This window comes from Passer domesticus, chromosome 3, assembly GCF_036417665.1.
Source record: "Passer domesticus isolate bPasDom1 chromosome 3, bPasDom1.hap1, whole genome shotgun sequence".
NCBI classification, from domain to species: Eukaryota; Metazoa; Chordata; class Aves; order Passeriformes; family Passeridae; genus Passer; species Passer domesticus.
The window spans coordinates 89330127-89355020 of NC_087476.1; the positions used below are offsets into that span (position 1 = coordinate 89330127).

Consider the following 24894-nt stretch of genomic DNA (forward strand, 5'->3'; position numbering starts at 1 on the left):
TGTGTTCTCTTCCTCCCACTCAGTGTTGCCCTGGTCTCTGGCAGCCGCGTTCCTGCCATTACTCATTCCACCCAGGAGTGTTTGGAGCTGGGAGCCAGCAAAATGCGAGGAGGGATTGCCTCGGAGGAGGCTCCTCTGAAATGGCTCGGATGCTTCTTGCTTTTCACATGCATATTTTAGGTTTGATTTTTTTCGGAGGTGCTGAGTGCCTGCATTTCCTGCGGACCCGCAGCCAGCCTTTCTTCTTTCAAGATCGCGCCTCTTTTCAAAGTCTCTATTCCTTAGCTTTTTAAACTAGTTCCCAAAGCTAGCCCGAGGGCATGAAAACTCGAAGATTATGTTGTAGACCCCTGTGGTGGATGTAATGGTGGGAGAGTTAGCACCTCTGGATGAGTGCCCTGTAGAGTTGCTGTTTGTACTGAGCCTCTCAAAGAACGGCTTTGCAATTAAATTCGTGCTTTAAATTCAGCGCCAAAACAGTATTTTGGAAGATTTGTTGTATAAGGTATTCATTTGGGATATGTAGTAAGTGCCTGGCAATCCTGTGTGTGGAGGTGTTTATTTCATGGTTTTAAATGTGACACAAACTTTTTTCGTTCTCACTGAACGTCAGGAACTTCTTGTTTCACACCTGGCTCTACTTACTTGTGTTTTGCAGGAATTCCTTGGAGCTTGCCCCAGGAATGGACAGCTACCTCCGTTTCTGGAGGAGGGTAGTGCCAGCTGAGGAAGCCTTGGAGGCGAGTCGACAAGTGTGCTGATAGCTCTGGGAAGAGCCCGGGAAGGGGCGACCCTGCCGGCCTTCAGCCATGCCTTTCGGGCTGAAACTGCGGCGGACCCGGCGCTACAACGTCCTGAGCAAGAACTGCTTTGTGACCAGGATCCGTCTGCTGGACAGCAACGTGATCGAGTGCACCCTGTCCGTGGAGAGCACGGGGCAGGAGTGCCTGGAAGCTGTGGCTCAGAGGCTGGAATTGCGCGAGGTAAGGGGAGCTCGGGAAAGACCATCTGTCACTGGATAATTGGACACATTTTTAGCTCAGGCAGTCTGTGCGCTCGAGTCATGTTGTTCTCAGGGCTGGCCAGATATGATCAGCAGCTGGAGCTTGGACAAACATACTCTGATGGCAGGAAAACCGACGGCAGAACGGCGCTCAGGGCTGTTGCTCATCCATCATGGCTTTGAGAGCTCTTTGTAACACCAAGTTTCTTTTCTTAGAAAGCCGTGAGTGTTACTTTTTGAGCTGGCATGCCAGGGGACAAGTTACAGTAACTTTTTTCTCAATGTAGCCCTGGTTTCACGGTACTGATGGTTGAATTATGCAGATGAGAAGGAGACTGCCGCTTTTAGACACCTGCCTCCCTGTAAATACTCTTGTTACTATAAAACTGAAGAAGGCAACAGTAACAACCAACAGTTGTGTTTTACTAGCAACAGTAGAGGATGGTGGGTTTTTTTTCACTTCTGGTTTTGTTTAATATTTCACATCTGAAATCCTAAAAGGCTTCTTTTACATTCCCACTGCTTCTGGAAATGGTGAAGAAACCAGTCTTGAATAAAGACTGAAATCCTTAATTTTCTACTTCTTGCTGTGTTTAAGTGTGGAAGTGTTTAGTGTTTTAGTTGAATCCTTTATAGAAATACTCTCCAATGTGCATGGCACAAATGAACTGACTGACTTTTCTTACCTTTTGTGGGTTCCCTGTGTGTATCCTCCATGCTTCTAGACTTCCGCAAATCATAAATGGAAAACCATTGCCTGGAAGTTGCTGTGTTGTCATCTGGCTGTCCTGGCTGATACTTTCTGTAAGCACAGCTGGGGAATTAAAAATCTTGCAGTGTTTTATGCAGTTTGCCCATGGTAGTGGGGGCAGCTAGAAGGTAGCATACAAATAACTTCAAGATCTGAAAACGAAACAAAAATTCTTTTTTTCCCCCTTTTTTATAATGATAAAGAATGGGAGAAGAATGGGAGAACTCTGTGTGTGTGTCCAGAATAGGCTGGAAAATATCCAGGCAGGAACAGGGCAGAGGGAATATTGCATAGTGTTTTTCATTCCTGGGTGGTTTGTTTGTTTGTTTTTGAATATGAATTTTAGTAGAATCATCTCCCCCTCCCCACTTTACTTAGAGACGAAGATTTATCAATAAATAATTTTTTCCATTTTTTTCCTTCTGTTGGTGATGCCCTAGGGTGTCCTTAGGGAAGAACCAAACTTCTCTCTTTTCTTCCAATGCAGAAAGCATTGAAATAAATGAAGTGATTCTCCTCATGTTCCTTGTGAGCTTATCTAGTTGGTGAAGCAGGAGTCTGGGGCCTCCTGATTCTCTCTGGAGGTCCACCTGCATTTGCAAACAATAGCTCTGTCAGCAGGTTAGTGTTCTTTTCCACGAAGCATTTTGTGACTTCAGAATGTGTTTTGTTCCACTTTGGAACAAAGCCTGAAGTTCCAAAATTTTCCAAATAAATGAAATTAGACAGTAGAGTAGCAAAGGAAGCTGTTTTTGTCCATGTTCAGTTCTATGGGGATTTTCTATTACTTTGGGGTTTTTTTTAATTTTCAAAATTATTTCTGTCATGCAAAAAGAAATATGTCAGCACAAAAAGTTTGTGTTTCAAGATAAAAAAATATTTTAACTACATAGAAGAGAATGCTTTGATGTTGTTGGAACGCATTCCCCTTCTTTCATCACCCTCCCTGCTTTTTTTTCTAAACAAGGTTTTGGCAACGTTGAACTGGTTTTGTAAAGTTCAGATTTCAACAGTGCAGCATTTTTTGACAGGAGTGGGTGTTTTGGGTTTTTTGGGGGTTTTTTTTGTTTTTTTTTTAGAAGAGAATTAGCTACTTCTTTCAACTCTGAGAGGGTCTCCCTGTATTTTCTTTTGCTCCTTGGATGAGGAATAACTGGAGCTTGCAAGCTTGGAGGTGCCTGGTGCTGTTCTTTCTTTCAGACCCCAAATTAAATTCTTCTGCCCCTGTAGTCTTCCTGCCACTGTTCGTAAGGATGATGAGGTAATTTGATGACTGCCTCCTTTCCTCTCTAGGTTTACCATAGTTTTTGAACTCACTGTCCACCCAAACTTTACAGAAGGGTAAAAAATACTTTCACAAAGCTCAAATTTCTACTCGATTTGTGCAGCTGGATAGCTGAGTAGAGAAGCCTGTTAAGTATACCTGAGGCAAAAATCCTTGCAAGCATTCATATCACAGTGAGAGTTTTGAAATTTCCTGAATGCAGCAAAAACTGCAGCTGGCATATGCCTTTTCTTAGACATCCTGATTTGTAAACTGTGATGTACAAGTGAGAATAAGCCAACCTTCATTAAATCCCATGCTAACAAAACAGTGCTAAAATCCTGTTAGTCTCCTCTATGCAGTCTCAGGTAATACCTCAGTTTGCACTTAGGTTCAAATAAATCCCAGGTGTACCAAAACTTTTACCTTCAAGTTAGGAATACATCCATGTCTCACTCAATCCAATTTCTTAGAAATAAACAAAAAGCTGTCCAAACCCTTCCTGCTGAAAAGCAAAACTCTTTGAGATTATGCCTTGTTGTGAGGGACTGTCGATCATACCACACATGACTGAAAAACAGTATCTGGTGGATTATGCATATTTCTATTTGATCTCTGGGGAATGCAACTCCCTGCCTGACTGACTCAGGGTTCAGGAATAGGTCAGTAGAAAGTGGAGCCATGTAACTACTGTAAAATCTGGTTTTATCCTTTTCAGCAAAGCTCTTGACAAAGCATCAGGTCTTCTACTTGAGCAGTTACCAGTTCCAATAAAGTGAGCTCTTATTCCAGCATTATGTAAAAGGTAAAGACAAGAAGAGTGGAGGAAGGGAGAGGAAAGGCAAGGTCAAAAATATAATTTTATAATCTTGTATGTATGTGCACAGTTTAAAGAAAGGATCTTTTTCCCCAATATAACAGCATTTTTCCATTCCACTTCCAGACTAAGTGAACCTACTTGAAGTAACAGAGTAATCTGTACAAATCTGTTGGGAGTCTTCCTGTTTCCTTATCCTTTTTGTTCTTTCTAGAATGTTAAAATGTTTAAAGGTGGTATGCTCTGATGTATTGTAAGTGGGGGAGAGGGCAAGAAGGTTCTTTCCAACCAAAATTATTCTTGTGAGCCAAATTTCACAATGGTATGTCATCCATTGCTGTCATCCTATAAGCCCCAAACCAAGGCAGGAGGTTGGTGAGCTGAGCACCACAGGCAGATGCTGTCCACTGTGCAGAGGTGGCCTTTTGCTGCCGTTCTGATCTTCACTTTAGTGGCCCAGAAGGTGCTCCTTTCTTTTAGGGCACAACTGAAACCTGGGCTTGCTTTGTGGCTTGGTTTGACTCGTCTTGCCAACAATGCTGAGATGGGGTTGAGGCAGCGCTTGGACAAAAGACCTTCTATAAATAAATGGCTGCTGTAAATGGCACCTTCCCCTCTGTTCAAGTGCCTTGGGATAGCAGGGCTTAATGTTTTTTGCCTGGAGAAGCTGGAACTCGGTCTCTTTCTTAAGGATAAGTATTTAGTTGGCCATCTAACCAGATGCTTTAACAAACACTGAGCTGGGCTTGATGAATCTTTTAGAATGACATTTACTGGTTTAGTGATTTTCTGTCATCTCCTGAGGCTGACAATTCTACTTGTTTGGCCCAATGCAAAGACAAGGATAGTTCTGGACTTGGGAAGATAACTAAGGCCAAGTCCAAAACAAATATGTTGCCTTCTGAACTGGCAGCTATAATGTCACCTATTTTAAGACTTCCCAGTGCAGTTTTTGTATGTCCGGTGTTGGTCTGGTGTTATGACTCACTGTATTTTGAGAATCACCTTTTCATTTGGGCACCCAAGTGCTCTGGTTCTTGTTTGCTGCTTTACCAGAAGACCACAGCTCCTGGAGGAGTATAAACCAATTTCCTTGTACCACATATGAAGTCATGTGTGGTCGGTGAAACAAATTTTAAAACCTCAAGGATAATATGTGTTACTTCAGAGCCTGACAGCCGTAGGTGTAGATATTGATTCCATGGAAATCTGAGTGAAGTCAGTGGTTCACTTTGTAGAGATGGACAAACAGACCAGCTTTTGGTCTGTTTAATCAGCTGCTTAATCTATAGAAGATCCCACTTTTTTATAATTTTTGGGGTGCTTTGTGGACTGGACAGCATGGCATGACTGACCTTCTGGAAAGCCAAATGCCTTCTCGTAGCATGCTGAACTTGGTGGTCCAGCCATTTCCAGTCTCACATTCTTCTGTTCCTTTTTGGGGATTACTGATATTAGTAGGGGGGGAGGGTTTCTTAAGGTATGCACAGTAGTGGCTACAGAAGTCCTCCACTCTAGGTTCTTAAAAAACACATTACATTTTTAAGAAGTGAAGTTGCTGCCAACAGGGACCTGATTTTCAAATAACACTGTGTGTGTCATATCTCCAAAGTGCACAAATTTGTGACATGAGCTCTGCTCTGCTATCAGTTCCTGTGTTCAGCTGCAATAGCTTGATCCTCTCCAGGCTGCTTTCCAGGAAAGCAGTTGTCTTCTAGTTGTGCAAAATGAGTGCTGCCACGTTTGCTCCACAGTACCTGCTGTAATCTAGAAGCTTCAATGCTGTATTTCATTTACTTCTTGTTCCTTGGAATTGCTGCTAGATTTGGTACTTGAAGAACCTTTCTACTGTAGCAAATCTAAACTTGTGCTGTCTCCCAGCCCCCACTCAAAGGGAACTGTGCTCATTCGAGCTGTTTAATTTCAATCCCTGGATTCCTTGAATAACTCTTCTAGACTTCAGAGTCCAAATCTTATTCGTTGGTAGATGTTTTACAAGTACTTCACACTTCATATTTGGGGTTCTAAGTGTTGTGAATGTTTACTTTTTCAATTAATGTGGAAGCTCTGTTTTCTCATCTCCACGCTGTTTCTTGCTGAGGATGAGCTGCCCTGCAGTGATTTTCAAGTCTGTTATTCCCTTTGGAGGCGCTAAAATCACTGCTTTTTTTCTGCCTTCACATTAATTCCTTTTCTTTGCTGCCTCCACTGTCCCTCCCACCTTCATTTTAATCTAATTACTACCATGGTGAACTCATCAGAAAGAACTTTTTATCCACTGGTGACTACAAAGGGAGAGTAGAAATATATCAGGGAACATCTGTGAGGTTAGTTTTGTTTGAAGTTTATCCTGTGGGAGACACTGACTTCTTGATTTATTTGTGCCCTAGATAGATAGATTGATTGATTGACTGATTTATTGAAGATACCTTTAATTTCTAGGAGGAAATACTACAAAAGAAGAAGTTTGCTTCACTGTACCAGACTGAGCAGTGCTCAAGCTGTTTGTCAGGCTTAAATGAGGAATCCAGTTGAATTAGTTATCACCTAAGTTAAATGCTAGTCTGGATGTTATCCAAAGTTGAAAATATGTGTGTAATGAGACCCTAAAGTAAGTACACCTGTGCTCCCATTCAGAGTCTTGCATGATTGTCTCTTGCATGCCCTCAGCTATAAAGTAGTTGGAGCAGTGCTTCCCCTGCTGGTTTGTTGCCATTTGTAAACATTTAAAATTTTTGGTATTGTATTACTTGTCCTTGTGTTGTGTGCTAAGTCATGGTGTGTGCAATGGTTTTTATAGAAACATCTATACCAGCATGAAACAGGCCGTTCATGGTGGATTTTGCAAAGTTTAACATCTGCAGTTTGTCTGCTACAATGTTTTTCACTTTTTCTTCAGATCTGTAGTCATAGTACTTGATGTTCAAGTGCTTTTCAATAAAATCCTTCACGATGGATTGGCTATTCCTTCATCTGCTTTATTGCCACTTTGTAGCTCTGGTTCTGAGCTCTGTTCTGTGTTAATTCCTCTTCAGCAGCAGCAGTCCCCCGTGGCTCATACAGTAGCTGCTACAGCCATTGAGATTTGCACTGGGCAGGAAACAGCTGAGCTTTCCAACCTGGTATTTCTGTAGAGCCTTGAGCAAACAACTTGTGTGTGATGTGCACAATCTAAGTGTATACTTGTCCATCATAAAGCCTTGTGAGCGTGTTAAAAAAAAAAAAAAAGAAGAGTGAACAATTCTGTGTTGGGTAAACGGTTCTGGTATTGGTAGATATATTTTGACATATGGATGTGGGTTTGCATTGTCTCTTTTTTCTAGTTGGAAGAGTCCTTGTCCTTTGTGTGCAGTGGGCCTGATCCAAGGTCTCGTGAAGCCTTTGCACTTTAATTCAGACTTAGTGTTTGCTGTCAGTTCACAAAGCACAGGTGTCCCTTAAGAAAACACTCAGGCACTTTCTGTAAATCATTTATGTTGCCTGTGCCACAATGTCAGGTAGAGCTCTTCAATATGCACTTGGGAGATATAGGAGGTAGGAGGCAGTGCACTGTGAAGTGTATTGCAATATTAATTTGTCATGCTCTTCAAAATGTCCTACAAAAAAGAACAGTAAAAAATAAATTACTGGTTTTGCATATGGAAAAATGTACACAATGCCATCTGTTATTTGTATTTGTGACATTGTGTGAGTGATGTAGCTGGCAAAGGTAAACTGACACTCATGTGTTTCTTTATCTAGACTCACTACTTCGGCCTTTGGTTTCTCAGCAAGAACCAGCAAGACCGCTGGGTTGAACTGGAAAAGCCTCTGAAGAAGCAGCTGGACAAATTTGCCAATGAGCCTTTGCTTTTCTTTGGGGTGATGTTCTATGTGCCCAGTGTTTCCCGACTGCAGCAGGAGGTGACAAGGTATGTGCTTCCCTCTGTTCACAGTATTGTGATAGAGCTGGGAGAGAATGGGACTGTGATAGACCATCTGAGAGAAACAGTTGCTCTCTTTCTGGCATTCAGTATTTGCTCAGGTATCATCTGGTTATTTCCTTTTCTGATGATTGCCCAAATGGGAAAAAATGGGACAAGTCACCACTTGATTATGTCTGCTTGGGGAGGAAAAAAAAAAAAAAAAAAAGCTGAGAGATTGTGCATGACCAACTGCAGGGAAAAAATGACAGTAATAGTTATATGACTAAAAATCTGACAAAAATAAATTTTGAAAAGGACCATGGTTTTTCTTCTGTAACTTTCTACTGGTGAAAAGGAAGCCACAAAGGAACTCTATATAGAGTTTTAGTTTATTGTTCTTAAGCCTACGTGTGCTTTGGTGAAAGTGAACTTTGGCATTTCTTTTCCCAGGTTTTGCTCATCCCACTCTTGATTTTCCCTTATGCTTCACAAAAAGATTAAAACTGTTAAGAGGGCATTAGTCCTTTAATTATGATCAGGGCGTACCTTTGCAAACAACTTCAGTGGGAATTACTCTTTTATTCAGAGCCCTGCGCTGCAGTTGTAGCAATACAACTGTTTTGAGGGGCTATTTTTGTAAACCACATCACTGTGTGGTTTTTGCACATCTGTGCTATATTGAAATTTAATAATAGAAAAGAGAGAGTGAGGAGAAAAAAGCCCACCTGACCTAAAAAGGGGTGAATTGTTTTCTTTTTAACCAAAATTACTTCATTTGTGTAGTCTGAGCAAAGTTGTATCAGCACAATTAAAGGTAAAGCCTGGAATAAGTGGATGAAGGCTTCAGGGTGGCAGAGGCCTTGCCACTGAAAAAAAACTGCTGTTGCTGAAATCCTGGAATTCACCACATGGTCATAATAGCTAGGAAAAGATATATAACTAATGAAGGAAGAATGGAGGCGTGCAAGATATGAAGCATTCTTTTATATTACAGGTTGCATATTTTAAAGTATCTTTATTTGACACTGAGCTGGGGAGTCGGGTCTGTTAGGATGTGAAAAATTTGTCTTGAAATGGCAGCTGTCAAGCCATCCCTTAACTACTGTGTGTGCTGAATTCTTGCCAAAGAGTGGGATAAAAACATCAAAAAACTTAAATTTGTCTGAGGACAGACCAAACACTGATGCTTGTCTGTATCTGGGTGTTCCTGCTTTGTACATGCTGGGAGAGGGAAGCCTTGGTACCTTTTCCTTCAGAATTATTTTAACGTGCAGACGGAATGTCTGAAATGTTGTGTTGCTCAGTTTGTCAGCCCAATCCTGGCCTGGCTGTGTACAAGGAAGCATTGTAGCTACTTGGATGCTATTATCTCTTCAAGCTGCAGCCTGCAGTGCTGATTGCTCATTCATAGCTCACCTGCAGAGGTATATTTGCTCATTCTGCCCAGGCTGGTAATAACAAAGCATTACAGTGACAATTGAACTTCACAGCACTCTCAATTGGAGTGGCTGCTGAATTGTTTTTCTTTCTGAAGTGATTGATAGCATAAGGTGTAGAGTCTTATTAGTGCCTTTTATGTTTCTTTAAAGGTGTGCAGCAAAGCCAGCAGTTTACTAGAGGATTTCAGCAATAGATTAGCCTGTTAAGATTTGTTTGTTTCATGGAGTGGAATTGCTGTGCTGTAGATGGTGTGATGGCAGCAAACCTTCAGCAATAGGTAGATTCATGTTTGAGGCAATGGTGGGGACCTGGAGGATTCCTCTGTAACAACTGGCAGAGAAAGGCTTGGTTTAAAACCTGATTAGATGCACAGATGGATGTGGGCTTATAGGGTTTTTTTTGGGCTCTTGGTAAATTGATTCAACATTTGCTTTTATTTTGTTAGTGGCTGCTTCTAGGATTATACTTGATCATGATATGATTACATGTGATGTTGAGGTAGGCACTGGACTCACCCACTCAGTGCCTGTGTATTTGACTTATATTTAGGTACAAATGACAAATCCGTTTGAAATGCAGAACTTGTGATGAGACACTTCATCCCCTTCTGGGAGGCTGCAGAGCCACCACAAACAAACCCAACCCCAAAACACAGCCACCACCAAAGGCTGAAGATGCAGAGGTGGTGACAGTACTGCTAGCAGTGGACCTGTCACCTTTGTAACCTTCTCCAAGTGGAAACAACTCCAGCCCTGAGCTTGCCTGGCTGTGTTTGGAGTTGAAGGTGAAAACCATCTCTCAGCAGCAAGCTTTTAGTTAATTGTAGACTCCAGGGTTTCCAGGATTGATTAATGTTCTCTGAAGATGATGAAGTCTTCAGAGAATGCTTCAGCAAACACTGACATAATGCACAAGTATTCAAACACTAGGGAGTTAGTTTCCTGAACTGGTTTTCTCTGCCTCTGATCTGCAGGATTATAGACTTGATAGCTGGTTTTGAGAAATTTGTCACTAAATTGAATATTCCTTCCTGTTTCCAGTAGCTGCAACTTCTTGTGCCTCACATACTGTCATTGCAAGAAGGGAAAATGATGCAAGTCTTTTAGACTCTGTTGGTTGAGAGGAGCATTACTTAGGTTGTTGGTCACTGGCTCTGAGGTAGTGTTCCTTAATAATTTTATTTGAAAGATCTTTTCAAAACAATATGTGAACCATTTTGTGTTTGACTGTTGTTTGGTGGTTGGGACCAACAGGAAGAATCCTGGTACCAACACTACAGTATTTATAAAATTATAACTTCTTTACATCTTATCATTACTGCCGGAAGTAGAAAATGCTAATTATGCCTCCAGGCCCATGGATTTTAACTGCCTGCAGGTGTTGGTAATGGTCAGGAGCTATTCTTGGTTTCTCTGGTAACTTCCTGTATTGACAAGGCAAGTGTGGAGGCAGAAGTAAAGGTGAGTAACACTGCTCCAAGAGCTATGTCCCAGTGCTGGCCAGAGTCGATGGAAACCTGTCCACGTGTGCCGTGCTGGGAGAGGAGTGGAACAGCAGTGTCCTGCGAAGTCAGTGCTGTCCCTCACAGGGTGTCACTATGTGAGAAGGGCAGATATTTACTGAAGTCAAATGCAAGCAGCAGTTGCAGAATGTTTGAGGTTGGAAGGTATCTCTGGAGATTGTCTGCTCAGACCAAGGTCAGCTAGAGGAGATTGCTCTAGGACCATTTCCTGTTGGGTATGGAATATATTAATGGAAGGAGAGATTCCATACTTACTCTGGGAAATCTTTTCAGTCACTCTTGAAATAAAGGAAGAGGATTATGTTTAGAAGGTGTGCCATGTATTTCAGTTTGTGCCCAAATGACCCCATAATTTCAAATTGTAGATTGATCCTGAGTGGGTGATTGGGTTACCTGGGCTGGCCATGTAACTGGTTATTTAGGACCTGTAGAGCAGCAGGGACCTGCCAGAGTAACTGCCATATCTTCATGTGGGATGGATGCCTGTAGTTAATTTGTAAAGAGGTGTTTCTGATAATATTGGAGCCTGTGGTAAAAAAAAAAAATGAAAAGACAAGACTGCCAGAGCAGTTACTTAGCTTTCAAGTTCTTAGAAGCCAACCTCTGAGACCTGCAAGAAAAGATGAAGTGAAGAGTACTCTGGGGAGCACGTTAATTGTTTTAGTAGGTCACATCTGACTCTGGCTTGCAGTTCTTTCCTTCTTTGCTACAAGAATTAGGCTTGAAGATGAAAATATTAGTGGCGTAGATTTTTTTTCTCTTTGGATGAAATTAATCATTGGGACAGGGTAAGAAGCACCTGCAGGACATTGTCAGCATTGTTCAATTTGTGGTTTTGAATGCAAATGTTGGGGCTACTCAGGGCAGTTATGTTTCCTGACCTCTGATGGATGCTTCCCAAGGACGTCCCAGGGAAACATACAGAAAGCAGACACCAGTTGTAGAGTACCTGTTTTTTGTTTCTGGTAGCAGCCATGACATAAATATTGCTATGCCTTACTTTCAGTGCATTGTACTCTTGGCATTAAGCCTTCTCCTAGGAAAGCTATTTCCTACCTTCTGGACCTCTTATTTCTCTACCCTTTCTACTCTGTTTCATTTCTCTTGAATTGAGGCTCCCATCTGTATATATTCCCTGTTCTTAATCCTGTCTCTTCCAAGCTCTCAGTGAGTCCGGCATCTGCCTGCCCACTGGTCATGGCATTCTACTGGTCCCCAGTCCCACAGATGTTTTCCATTTTTACAGATTAATTAAAACTCCATGATAATTCCTTAAGTTGTCAGTAGGAGTTTTCACCATGTTACTGTTTCCACAATTTGAAAATTTCTAGAAGAATTTGTGATAAACAGAATTTAAAAACCAAAACAAGCAAACAACAACAACAAAAACCCCTCTTCAGACTCGATGGCAGTTATAGCAGGAGTAATTTGGGTGGGAGTATGGGGATTGGCACATTAGCAAAAAGCATTTTTCATGGAAGGCTACTTAGACAACCTCTTTTCAGTCATCCAGCTGTTCTCAGTGAGCAGCCATCGCAGATGGAGCGTGTGCTTTTGGCATATTTAAAGCACCTGGGATCTGCATACTGTCTGATATAAAGCACTCTTTGTGATGCCCTGTAGAGTAGATATTTGCATAGATTAGACATATAAATCTGCCTTTTATTTTCTGCTAACTCCTCAGAGAGGAGGCATCCTTTCAAGCAGTTATTTTAAAAAAAAAGTCTTTGTACAGTGTCTAAAGTAAACAAGCTTGCTTTCACTGCGCTCTTGTTCCAAAAACAGAGAACCCACACGCTCTTGTGGCTTTCTGAAAATGTGGGTGCAATGCTGCTTTCTGCACAATTATCAGACAATCCAGGGCCTTTTACTTTTCTCCCCTTCCCACGTTTTGATCCCCACCATATCTCTTTCTTAGTGCATGTTACTGCTGTGCCTCCTGTGAAGGAATAAAGGTGTCCTTTGGTCTGGTTTTCTTTTTTCTTTCCTGGAAGAAGTTTTCAGTATCTTACTAGGTGCTCTGTACTCAGTAGTATCCAGTGGCTTTTGTGCTATTGCAGAGTGGGACATAATTCTGGGAGGTGAGAGAAGTTCCCAGTATGGGTGCCCCATGGAGCTGGGCCCCCGTGGTGCTCTTTATGGTGGGTCTGGCATGCACAGCTCTGTAGGGAGGGACATGTTCCAGCACCTGCAGTGTGCTGCACTGGGCTTCTGCCCCAAGTTCAGCTGTCAGCTCTGCATTTCCCCAGAGAACATGCTGTACAGCTTTCCTGCGAAAGGAAACAGTGTTTGGAATGGGGTGGCTGCACCTGTGAAGTGTGGGAATGAATGTGTTTACAGGTGGAAAATTAGAGCCCGTGGCTCCCAGGCCTCTTTTCTGGACAGTCTGTGAAAATTCAGCCTCAAACTTACCCTCTTTTAACTAAGTGAATATTTTATTTCCCCTGATATTTTGCTGCCATACCCTTTTCTTCACCATTTCTTGTAGCTGTTTTTTTGTTTGTTTTTTAAGAAAATACTACTTCTTCACTGTTCCCAGCCTTTCCCTTTCTTTGTTTTTCTACAAGTATTAGGTGAAGACATTTTAAGCAGAAGTTCTTATAAAGAGATACAGACTCCTAGGACTACATGAATTTTTAAATTATGTGAGTATAAAGTAGAGGGGGAAAATTAGTTTTTGAGTGCTTCATATTTACAGGGAAAAATGTTTTTGCAAATCTGTTTTAACAAATACTGGATTTTTTACCTTCCCTCAGAAAAGTCCTTGTTAGATGTCTTGAGCTTATCTTTGCTTTTAGTCTGCTGTGCTTTTCTTTTTCTTTTCTTTTCTTTTTTTTTTGAAATAGCTAAAGTTTCACATCCTCCTGTGTAGCCAGCTTTTAAGACAAGTCCAATCAGCTGCAGATTTCTACCAGTCACTGCACTCTTTTCTGCTAGTTACTGCTCGTTACACTGTGCTTTTAATTTCTGTGTTAAGGCTGGATATCACATATCATCCTGTGCCAACCTGGTTTTGTGGCAAGCTCAGTGAAGTGGAACTCTTTTGGCTGTTAAGGATGTAACATTTACATGTGACAAGTACATGAGGCTTTGCTTTTCATGGTTGGTCACACCTGCAGCTTGTGGCTGCAGAAGTCTCTGTGTGTACTTTTGAGCTCATGGTAGTTGGTTTGGCTTCATTGTCCAAAATAATTATTTTGAATATCACACTGTGCTGGAAAAAACAGCACAATGTGTACAATCAGATTTGTTCCAGACAGCCTGGACTGTGCTTGCCTGAAGCGAGGACTGTGACCGATTGTGTGGCTGTGCTTGTTACTACACCGCAGATAGGCCTAAAGGATTTTTTTAGTGCTAGTGGTTTTCAAAAATGTACTGACATTTAACACATTTTCTATGAAAGTACAGAAGAATAGCATGCAGGATGGGAGGAGAAGAGAGATGCATGTTTTAGTTGAGTGGATTGGTAAATGAGAGAGAACTGAGTGATACATGGCAAATGGGAAGGTGGAGTGTTTAAAACAAAAAAATTCCAGAGTTTGGTCTCTTACACATGTAGATTTAAGTCAGAATTTAACCCTTCAGTGTGTAACAGAGTGGAAAGAATTTAGTTTTCAGGCAGCAGAAGTTTCACTGCTTTGTCTCTTCCTAGGAGCTTTTGTCAGTTTGTGTTTATCACGTACTTACCGGCATACGTATTATGAGCATGCTGCTGTCTTGGAAAGATCTTATCTGGAGGCAGGTTGTGTAGTTTCCAGAAAAATGACTGCACTCATTGCCTGCTTTTCTGGGAAGTGTCATGGTGCTTGTGCTGATGAGCTCTACTCACACCACACAGGAAAGGCCCTGACCCTCCCTTTTGGCACCAGAAACAGCTGTGTGGCTTGCCCAGCTGGAAAGATGATGCACCTCCTCTTCCCTAAGAAGCAATGGTGTTGTCTCCAACATAAATATGATATTAATGGTCAGAAGAGTCCTGTGTTTTACCTATTTCCAGTTATAAAGTTTGTCAGTCAGTTCCCTTTGTTTCTTATATTGAGCTGGACCCTTGTGTAGCATAAACAAGCGTAGCTTCTTTCTTCTAGAATATTTCCAACTTTAGTTATATATGTTATATATGTATTTTATATATATATCACATTTCATTTTTATAGAGAGCTTTGGATCAATAGACTGCAATGTTAAATGATTTACATGAATTAAAACAGCTGCTGCTGTACATGGAAGCTGTATCGAACAGAAAAAGGGTAAGAATATATAACAAAGGCAGACTTTAGAAATGAAAGAAAATTTAATCCCATGAATCTCATCAAAACTTGTGTTCTCAGCTAAATGATTTGGGAAGTCAAATTACTGGGTAAGTTTTTACAGAGGAATGGTGTGAAACAACAGTGAAAGGGCATGGGGTGTCAACTGCCCCATATGTGGTGGTACTGTTTCTTTCCTGTTTAACTAGAAGAACTAATAGAGGGTGCTGCAGGTATGTGATGAAACACAGCAGAAGAAGAGTTGGGACAAGTACGAATCTAAATGTCATATTCATAAGAGTATTTGTGGGATATCATGGTGAGATCTCCCAGAGGAAACAGTAGGAGCTCTGGAACTGAACTTTTATAAATTGACATGAGGCAAATAAATTTTTGCTGGAACAGAATTCCCTTGGTTTTAGATGGCTGTTGACAGCCTGCATGACCATACAAGCCCCAGTCCTGTTCAGGGTCCTCAAGTTTTTTGTCTTATGACTGGAACTGCACCCCGTCTCCCAACGTTATAAGAAAGGCAAGCTCTGGGATTCATTGCTAAGTGGAGCCAGGGAGTCCTGAGTCCCCAGGGATCTCAGCTTTCTTCTGTTGAACAAGGCTGTGGGTGGGTCGTGAACTTGGAAATGTCAGTGGTTTTGTTTTGGTTTTTTGGTTTTGTTTTTGTTTTTCTTTCTTACTTTTCTTTAGCTGTTGGAATTTGTCATGTTGTCCAGGCAAGGGAGCAGTTCTGGAACTGCATGCAAGCTGGATGAGTCCTAAAAGCCCTGGGTGGCCACCCAGGCTTAGACAGTCTGGGATATTCACGTTTTGGTGCTCCTTTGATGGTTTTATTGTTTTGTTTTAATTATTAGACTTTTTTAATATTAGTGGCTACTGCAGCATGAAACACACACATTAAGCTTGTACTTGCCTTGTTGTAAACACTCTGATACTTAATTAGCTTTCATGTTGTGTTTAGAGAACAGCAACAACAAATAATGTGCAGTATTTGCCTGGGTCTTGTTGTGTTCATATTATTGCAGCATATGTGTTGTTTTGCTTTTCAATATTTTAAGTTGGTTCTTTTTGGATGTGTATTTTAGTGGATGTTTAAACTTTGACTTAAAAGTAAGAACTCCTTCAAGGCAGACCTAAGATTCAACATTAATTCCCTGTTTATAAAATATTTGCTGAGGAGGGCAAACCCTTCTCCCAGCTGACTTTCTTCAGTGAATGGGGAGCTTGTTCTCTGTGTGTTGGTTATTGAAAGCTGAGCTCTTTGTGCCAGATATTTTAAGAAACTGTTGACGCTTAGATCTAATCTATTACATTATACTGTGCTTTTAGACCAGAAAGTGAATGTGTTTTCATGTGTGTGGTTGGGCAGTACATATGTAGCAACTCTGAAAAATAGTGTTGCATAACTATAAATACAGTGTAGGATACTTTCAGCCCGCATTCTTGCTTTACTGTGTTTTGAAGGCAGTGGCTGTGGTGGTTAGAAATGTTGCAACAGGAATGTCTTGGCATTGGGCAGATTCACATTTATATCTGATCATAAGGAAATAGTACTAATTTTATGCTTTGGGGCTTAGTTACGTGTGCTAACATATTGCTTTCCTGATGGGAGCTATTTCTACACTCAGTTCTGGTAGAACAAATACTTTTGGAGTAATCTAGCCTTTTTTACTGGACCCTTTTAAATGGAAGCAAAGATTGCATTCTGAGGTTCTGCTCTTCTTGTAGAGTAGTGTTATATCATTTACACAAGTTAAGAGAGCTTCCTTTCTGGTCTTAGTCCAGGTTGAATCTTTCCATGCAGTTATGGTAGTGAAGGCATTTGCACTTGTGAAAAAGTACTTTGGGTCTCCTTTTCTTGTCCACCTGGGTAAGTGTGCTGTTGGAGACACTGGCTGAGCCAGTATGTTAGATAAGCAATGTAGATGGCTTTCACCATGACTGACAGCTGTAAATGATTCAGATTTTTAAAAACCAATTCCACAGCTGGGTACAATGTAGCAATTTTATTGCCCATGCTTGTGATTTTTATTATGCTAGGGTTTTCCCTAAACGTTGAAGATCATGGAATGAGGTAATGATATGAATTTCAGTCTGGGATTTTTTACATGTCCAGAGCAGAACTCAGACTAGATTAGTAAAGAGCCAGTAAAGAAGGGTATGAAAGGTATGATTCCAAATATTTTATAGCTCTCAAAAACCAGAAGAAAAAAACCCCCTAGTTTTACTAAAGAAAGAAATATCATTCTTCAATAATAGTATGACTTTGAGGGGGTCACAGAATCTCTCAAGTTGGAAGGGGCCCATAAAAATCACTGAGCCCAACTCCCTTCTCCTGGCAGGACTACCTAAAACTAGATCATATGATTTAAAGCATCATTCAGATGCTCCTCGCACACTGTCAGGCTGGTACTGTAGTCACTTCCCTGAGAGCCTGTTCTAGTTCAAACCTGACAGTAAATGTTTCCAGGGATGGGGCAGCCATCACCTCTCTGGGCAACCTCTTCCAGGCCTTCACCACTCTCACTGTAAATAATTTCTTCATTGTCTCTAGACTAAATCTACCCTCATTTAGTTTTAAAACATTGCCCCTTGTCTTATCATAACAGGCCCTGCTTTGTCCCTGTTTTACAATCCCTGTGTAAGTACTTCCCCTAAGGCAGCTTCATCCCGTTTTCTTGTGTCCTATTCCTAGTCACCAGAGGAAGTGACTGTTTATAATTAGGACATGGCTGCAAACCACTGTGTTTAAAATGTGTCTTGATTACATAGACTGCCAGGATTGAACCTTAATTCCAGAAAGAAGAGCTGAGGGTCCATGAGACTGAACCTAGTACTTGAGACATTTTATAATCCTTAAACAGAGGGAAATACATTAAGTGTTTTGAAACTTGCTTTGAAGGTCGAACCAGCTTCTGTTGCAGGAAAAAAGGTTATTTTGCCTTTCTGCATGGAAACAAAAACAATTTGTATGGCCTATATATTTATTTTGTGATATCTGACAGGTAAAATGGTGCTGAGGCTAGAAATCTGGGCTTCTGCTTTCATCAGTGAAGAGCTTTGTGTATGGACCTGTGTTTGGATGAGTCACACCTACTGCTTTTTGTTTTTCAGCCTCTGAGGAAGCTGTCCTCACCGCTGCTTTGTGATAAGCACTTGTGTTAGGAGGATCACTGTGATAACCTGGAGCTGTCTTCTATTTAAACCCAGCTTTTCTTGCTCCTTGGTTTTCTCCTGTTAGATTTCCCAGTGCCACACAGACACATGGTTGCATACCTGTAGCTGTACTGCTAGCAGTACCCATTCCATGTGTATGTGTGTATTTATGGAAAATATGTTGAAAGTTTACTTCTATGATCTGGATAGGGCCTTCTTCTTGTTTTGTATTAATAGCCTGTTATCTTAAATAGTGCTGAAAGGAGATTTTTATCTTGCTGTAATTGGCTCTAGAACCTCCTGAAAACTGTGACTTAACCTGGAATGAAGTGGAGAATTGTCCTGCTTTCTTTGAACTGCAGTGTCTTGAGGCAAGAGGCTGAGTGTATGGGTAATAATCTTCTACTTGTGCAGCTGGAGGATGTGTCAAAAGTTGTATTTAACAACATGGCCTTGCTACATCTACTTACACTTGTAAACTCTGCAGGAAAACTTTACCTAGGTATTTATTCTTGAGGACTGTGTCAGGCCTAGGTCAGGATGCAGAGATACAAAGTGCAGAGAAACAAAGAACGGACTTTGTTTCATAATAGTTTTATTTCTAAATAGAAATAATATTCTGTAGATAAGAAATTCAAGCCTAATGTTTCCTGACTGGTGGGAGCATGTTGCCATCACCATGATGGACAGGGAGTTCCCATCCATAAAGTGGGAGGTTTCTGTAAACTTAATGAAAAAGTCCCTGCTGCTGGAATGACTCTCAGTAGAATCAGTTATGATAGAGTTTGCTCCCTGAAGGTTCTTACTCTACTGTTGTCTCCTTAAACCAGACAGATGCAACTAAAAGCAAATAGAGGGTTTTAGAAAAAAAGATGATAGCTTCAATGTTTTGGCCTAAAGGAGAAAGGATAAAAAAAGTGGAAAAAGGAAAACCACATGTCATCCCAGCTGCTTGAGTCATGGAATTGCCCATCAGCATTTTTGCATCTCCTCACATGAAGATGAAATGAATAATTCCTCCTCTAGTTTAGGGATTGTGCTGCTCACTGCCTTTGTCAATTAGACTGTTGCATTTGCAAACTGCTTGGCTGTCCTTTCTTCCCCCTCCAGGTGCAGCAGCAATGTGTGTCACTGCAGAGGGAGGTTTCCCACTCATTAGGGAGCGCTGTGCACGGGGTGGGTGTTCTGGTGCATCTCACACACCGGCACGTGCTTTGGACTTGTCTCCCAGGGTAGTTTAAGGCACTGGTTTGGACAGGAGACTGCATTACCTAGGCTGGGGCTGGTACTCTTCTGTCTGTCTTCCCATATGATGCAGTAAGAGGGACTTTGCAGTTTCTCCTCAGGGAAGTGCAGACTGCTAGGGGATGTACTCCTGAAACTCTGTGACACACGCCACCCCTGCCTCACTCGTGTTGCTACTCCTGATAAAGCCTTACAGAGTGAGGGTTGCTCTAGACTTCCTGTGTAAGCAGTGAGAAGAAATGGGCGTTTCCACAGCGTGATTCAGGATTCCTCTGTTGTGCATCACTTTCTGCAGGTGATTAATTTTTCCTACTGTGTGTTTTGAAAAAGGAACTGTGGATCATTGGTCTTCTATTTATAAGTCCCAGATAGATGTCTGAAATTTTTCTATAGCATCAGTCAGAGGGTCAAGCCACTATTAGCCACAGCATGAGAGCAAACAGATGTATGGGTTTTGACTGGAATTTCTATCAGCTTTTTAAATTTTGAGAATTTAATGGGCAATGGAAATCTTGGTTATGGTAGCACTTCCAGTCTTCAATTAAACTTATTCAATGTTGAGGTTTGTACTGCAGGCTGGAGCAAACTTTTTCCCTTCTCTTGTATTTGAGACACAGATCATGAGAACTTAGTTCTAAACTTATCTTTTTCAGTGATCTGAATAATTTTAATGGTTTTTTTGCCTTGCTGGCAGGGTATAGCACTAAAGGATCTGCAGTTGGATATCAGTACAACCCTCAAGTCTCCAAATGTGTTTAAAAGAAGCATTTGTGTGGAGGCCCTTATGCAGCTGAGAATCTCAACAAGAATTTGGCAGAAATCTCAGTGTCGGAAGATGGCAGATTCCTGTGCAGTGAGATGTTTACTGGTTCACTGTTTTATCTTTGGCAGCTGCTTTTGCATTTGATATCTTCAGCTGTTTTTGAAGCTTTTACAAAGAATAATTATTCATTTCATGAAATGGATCTATTTTACCCACCCAACAGGGCACTGATTCACATATTTCCCTGGCAACATCCTGTCCTTATCAGAGCTGTGTTCACTTTTGCAGGATTGCATTCGCTGGGATGTTACAACTTCCTGAGCCATGGTTTTGTTGCATGATTTACTGAGGTGTGGGGTAACTGTTTTCAGTTATTCCCTTGGAAACATTAGGGTCACTGGGGTCTCTGGGAGGTGGGAGCAACCTGAGTTTTCCTGTTTTCTGCTGGCAGTGATGCTAATGTGGATGTTCCAACAATCTTTTCACAGGAATATAAGGTGTTGTACTGACGACCTATAGATAGGCAGCAACTTCATTGTGTCACATTTCAAGCAGTGTTTTCTTATTGCCTGGACAGATTACTGTAAAAGGCAATAGCCAATGGACTGGATATTAACTCCACACCAGGTAAAATTCCACTACATCAGGAGAGCTTTCTCAGACATTGATTATGTGAGGTTGGGATGCTACATAAAGGTTTCATTGACAGGGTTTTGTAAGTGAGCTCTATACATTCATGAATGAGGTTTCACTGCAGGCCCACCAGGGGTTTTTATTTTTTTTTTGTTCAGTTCAGGCTAAGCACACATTCTTCTGTAAGTCTGAACGTGTCCACTTGCTCTTTGAATAAAGTAACACCTGAATACACTTGCATGCTGCTCTGCACCCACAAAGCAATTATTTTGTGATGTGCTTCTGGATGCTTACATAGGCATGCCAGTTGTTCACTGGTATATGTGCTTACTCAGTTCAGCTTTTGCATCAGTGCACAGCAGAACACATTACATTTAGCCAGAAAAACATGGTGGACTTCAGTAATTCCAGAGTTTAGAGCAGTATGGATGAAGAATCTTTAAAATATATATTGAAAAATAAAATGGGGTTTATGAGGTATGTACATTATATTTTATTGTTACAACTGACACAATGTGGGGAAGAGAATGGAGCAATGAGAACTCTTCATGTTTGTTTTGGGTCCAAAGAATAGTTATGCCTGTACTTAGGCACCATTAAAAAAAACGTTATCTATTTATTTTTAGTATTGCATAGTATGAGCTTGAATATACATTTGTTCTAGTTAACTCACCACATTTTTTTAGCATGATATTCTAACCTGCTTGGCCATTAACCTGGCTGGCTACCAGGAGAATTTTCAAACTGTTGACTCATATTGCTTCCATATGTAGCTTAAACCACCTTTTCCCACAGTAGATACAACTTGAGGGTTGGCTGCCTTGTTTTTCAGGGCAGGGAGAAGCATATTTTGAACTGAGTCAACACATATGAATAAAGGAAGTAAATATAAGCTATTATTAACTTTTTGGGGTCTAATCTCATTTTTGCCAAAATCTAGTTCCAATTCAGGAAAGACCAGCAGGGGCTTTTTGTGCTCCTCTTCCCCAGGAGGTTAAGCACGCTTCAGCCTACATAGCCATGGCTTATCTTTGCACTTCTGCATCTTTGTGAGGATGAATCTTTACAGCTGCCATTTCAGGATTTTTTTTTGGTTTTTTGTTTATTCCATCTGGAGATCGGGGGGAATGAGTGGCTCTGTGTGTGTGGGACCTGCTGTTGTGAGGATGTGACTAACCAAGTGGGCAATGACACACAGGCTGCATGCCACAGCAGCTCAGAGAGCACCTGTGTGTAGGTGGGGCCTGGATGTGGTTGGAGCTCCTCTTCTCAGTTGGAGCCCATGTTGTGTGTCAGGCACTAAAGGACAGGTGCCTGACACCTGGGAGAACTGGTTTATTATCCAAAATCCTGCACCAAAGCAGTAGCTGCCTCTGGGACACACAGTTTAGGGTCAGGAGGAAGAGCCCTGGGACCCTATATGGGAATGGGGAAGATTGTGTTCAGAGGAAGGTGAAGGTGGAGGCAGCGGTTGTGGGAGATAGTGTGGGTTTGCACTCAAAAAAACCCAACCACGTTGTGAAAAGTGATATGTGGCGTTGCTGAAATTCACCTACCAGACTCAGTCCTACCTTTTTTTTTTTCTTATTGTGATCAGAAAAGAACGTGAAGCTAAAAAGAAAAAATAGCTCCCTGAGCTGTAGCCTTTGGATCTCTGTAGCCAAATGCAAGTGTCCTGCTCAGTTCAGGAGATATGAGCATATAGCTGAGCATGTTTTCAAGCCTAGGCTGAACAATAAATGGAACAACAACACTTTTAGCATATGTTTAAAACCCAAACCAAATGGATACATAGCTTTTTTCAAAGATGTGGATAACAAACTCTTTGCTTCCATATTTTTTATTCTATTGTTTCTATGTAATATTTATATTTGCATTGAACATTTGGGGTTTTTTTCCCAGTTAAAAAATGCTAAAATACAGGTTTCTTTGCATTATATGATTTTGTTTTGCTTTACTTTTGCAATCTCACTTCAGCCTTTATAAAAATGAATTCTATGGTGGTGTCACCAGGGTTTGCTGGACTCCAATTGACTCCAATTTGCAGAGACCAAACGTAGCCTTTTCTAAATGAAAAGGTTCAGAAGAGAAGAGAATATGGCTTCCCTGGTGTTTTTTTTTTTTTTTACTCTAAAAGGCATGTTGAAGTTTAGTGCTGTATAATTCTTTAGGTATTTGGATTAACTCTGATAAAATTATAGGTGGTTGTAAGGGAGTTTATTGTGCTTATAAATTGTAGTGGGGCTCCCTGTAATTTGTTATAATTAATTCAATAGTTCAAGAGCAGAAAATCAAGATCAGGTTGTGGCATGCCTTCCCTTCTTGCAAAAGCATGCCATTACTGGCCTTTTTATTTAAAGTTTTACTTTGTGCTTGTGGGTTTATTTGAACTTGGAGTATGCAAAATGCATAATACGCTCTTAAAAAAAAAAGTACAAGTACGGAGGATGGACCTGTTGTGGTTGGTGCGGGGGTTCTGTTTAAATGTAGAGAAGTTGGTAGGTACTGTGGAGCTGCATCTGGTGGCTAAGCCTCTCGTGGAAGGAGTGCGTGTTTTGGAAGGCTTGTGTCATGTCTGCAGGCTGCAGCAGTGCCTGTGTGCATGTCTGTGCTTGTGGCCCATCAGAAATGGCAGGAAAAGAAAACCACTGGCAGAGCACTTCTTTCCTATGCGTGCTCCCTCTTTTGCTGCCAGTGAGAATGCAGAGTGTGATGCTGTTGTCTCCTGTCTCCTCATTGCTGAGGGCTTCGCTGGCCATCCCTTGAACTCTGGGCAACAAAGAGCCACAGCAGGTTGAGATCAGGCTGCACTGGAAGCACGTACTGCTTATATGGGAGAGGTTACAGTGTCTGTGTTACTAAACAGTCAATGTCCATTTGTAATGTAACTTTTCTTTAAGCGCTCTATTTTTCTGCAGAGATTTGGCATTATTGACTAATTCATGCCAGAATAAAAACCTTTATGCTCTTAAAATACTTTGCATTTACTTCTGAAATCATGTGTCAACTGTGCAAAGAGCTGGAGGAGCTGGAGATCTGGAATTTTCATTGTCATTTGGGGAATGCACGCAAATGAACAACCTTTCAGTAGTCAACTGTTGAAATGGACGTGGTAAACAAAAACTAAGCAATGCACAATTCTCATCATGCTGTCTTCAACTCTGCAAAGGTTTTCCTGTTCTAGTATCCTTAGCCAAGAGCTGATTGGAAGGCTGGCCCTTAACCTTTGGAAGGCCTTTGGTAGGAACCTCACTGGTCAGCTGTGGTAGCTGGCCTTTCACTGTGTGCCTCACCAAATGTAGCTCACCAAAGCAAGCCAGGCATCCAGACTCTGCATCACGTGTCCTTATCTCACAACCCGCACATCAAAATAAATGGAAAGCGACCATCACTGTGAAGTTAGTCTGTTGTAGCCAAATCCTCTCTTTTCCCCTTCAATTATAATTTGTTGCTTTTAAAGAGAGAGATTGAGTGATCTGGAAGTAGGTGATAGGAACTGTGTTTTGATCTGTTCTCCTTTTTTTTCAGTCAAATGTATGAATATGATGCTATCCCAGCATTGTTCTGTCTCGTTAGGAAGGGGAATGACACAAATCTTTCCATGTATTTATTTTGGTTTTAGTGTCAGTCATGTTTTCCATCCAGCTGCTGGAGGAAGCCAGGATGTAGGCAGTTGGATGCTGCTTTTGAACAGAGTAATTTCTCAGTTACCTGAAGTTAGCCTTGACCTACCCTCTAAGGTTGCTATGATCAAAGAGCTCTTACCCTGGAAGATGTAATGACTCTGTTTTTACTATTGGCATTAGCAGTTTGAGCTTCTGAAGGAATTTCCTCCTGCATGTGTGACAAAAGCTCTTTCGTCTCCTTTGCTCTCTTTTTCTGGCAAGTCTGCTGATCTTCCTGAAGGTCTGTGACAGGGTGTGGTAGACTCATTCTCAATAATACCCTTCCAAAAATCTTACCCTTCTATTAGTGGAAACACTGTCATTGTTTTTTATAATCTAACACAAATCCCAGGTAAATGACTGTTGTTTAGGACTGTGAAACACAGACTTTTGCTGGGAGAGAAGTTGATGAAATTGTAAAGGAGTGAACTAGAGATGGTGTTTATCAGCACCATCTAAGTTTTTAAAGTG

At 41.3% G+C, this 24894-nt stretch overlaps 1 protein-coding gene across 3 annotated transcripts in view; it reads left to right on the forward strand.

The window, feature by feature from the left end:
• Nucleotides 1-24894, forward strand: part of PTPN14 (protein tyrosine phosphatase non-receptor type 14) — a 110282-nt gene that overhangs the window by 38761 nt on the left and 46627 nt on the right. Inside the window, exons 1-3 of one of the 3 annotated variants that reach the window (XM_064414239.1) lie at nt 84-505; nt 659-983; nt 7577-7746. In XM_064414239.1, coding sequence (XP_064270309.1) covers nt 810-983; nt 7577-7746 — 344 coding nt within the window. In that variant the 5' untranslated portion in view covers nt 84-505; nt 659-809. Of the gene's footprint in view, nt 1-83; nt 506-658; nt 984-6277; nt 6447-7576; nt 7747-24894 lie in introns of those variants that run through there. The other 2 variants (XM_064414240.1, XM_064414238.1) reach the window with 2 other exon arrangements.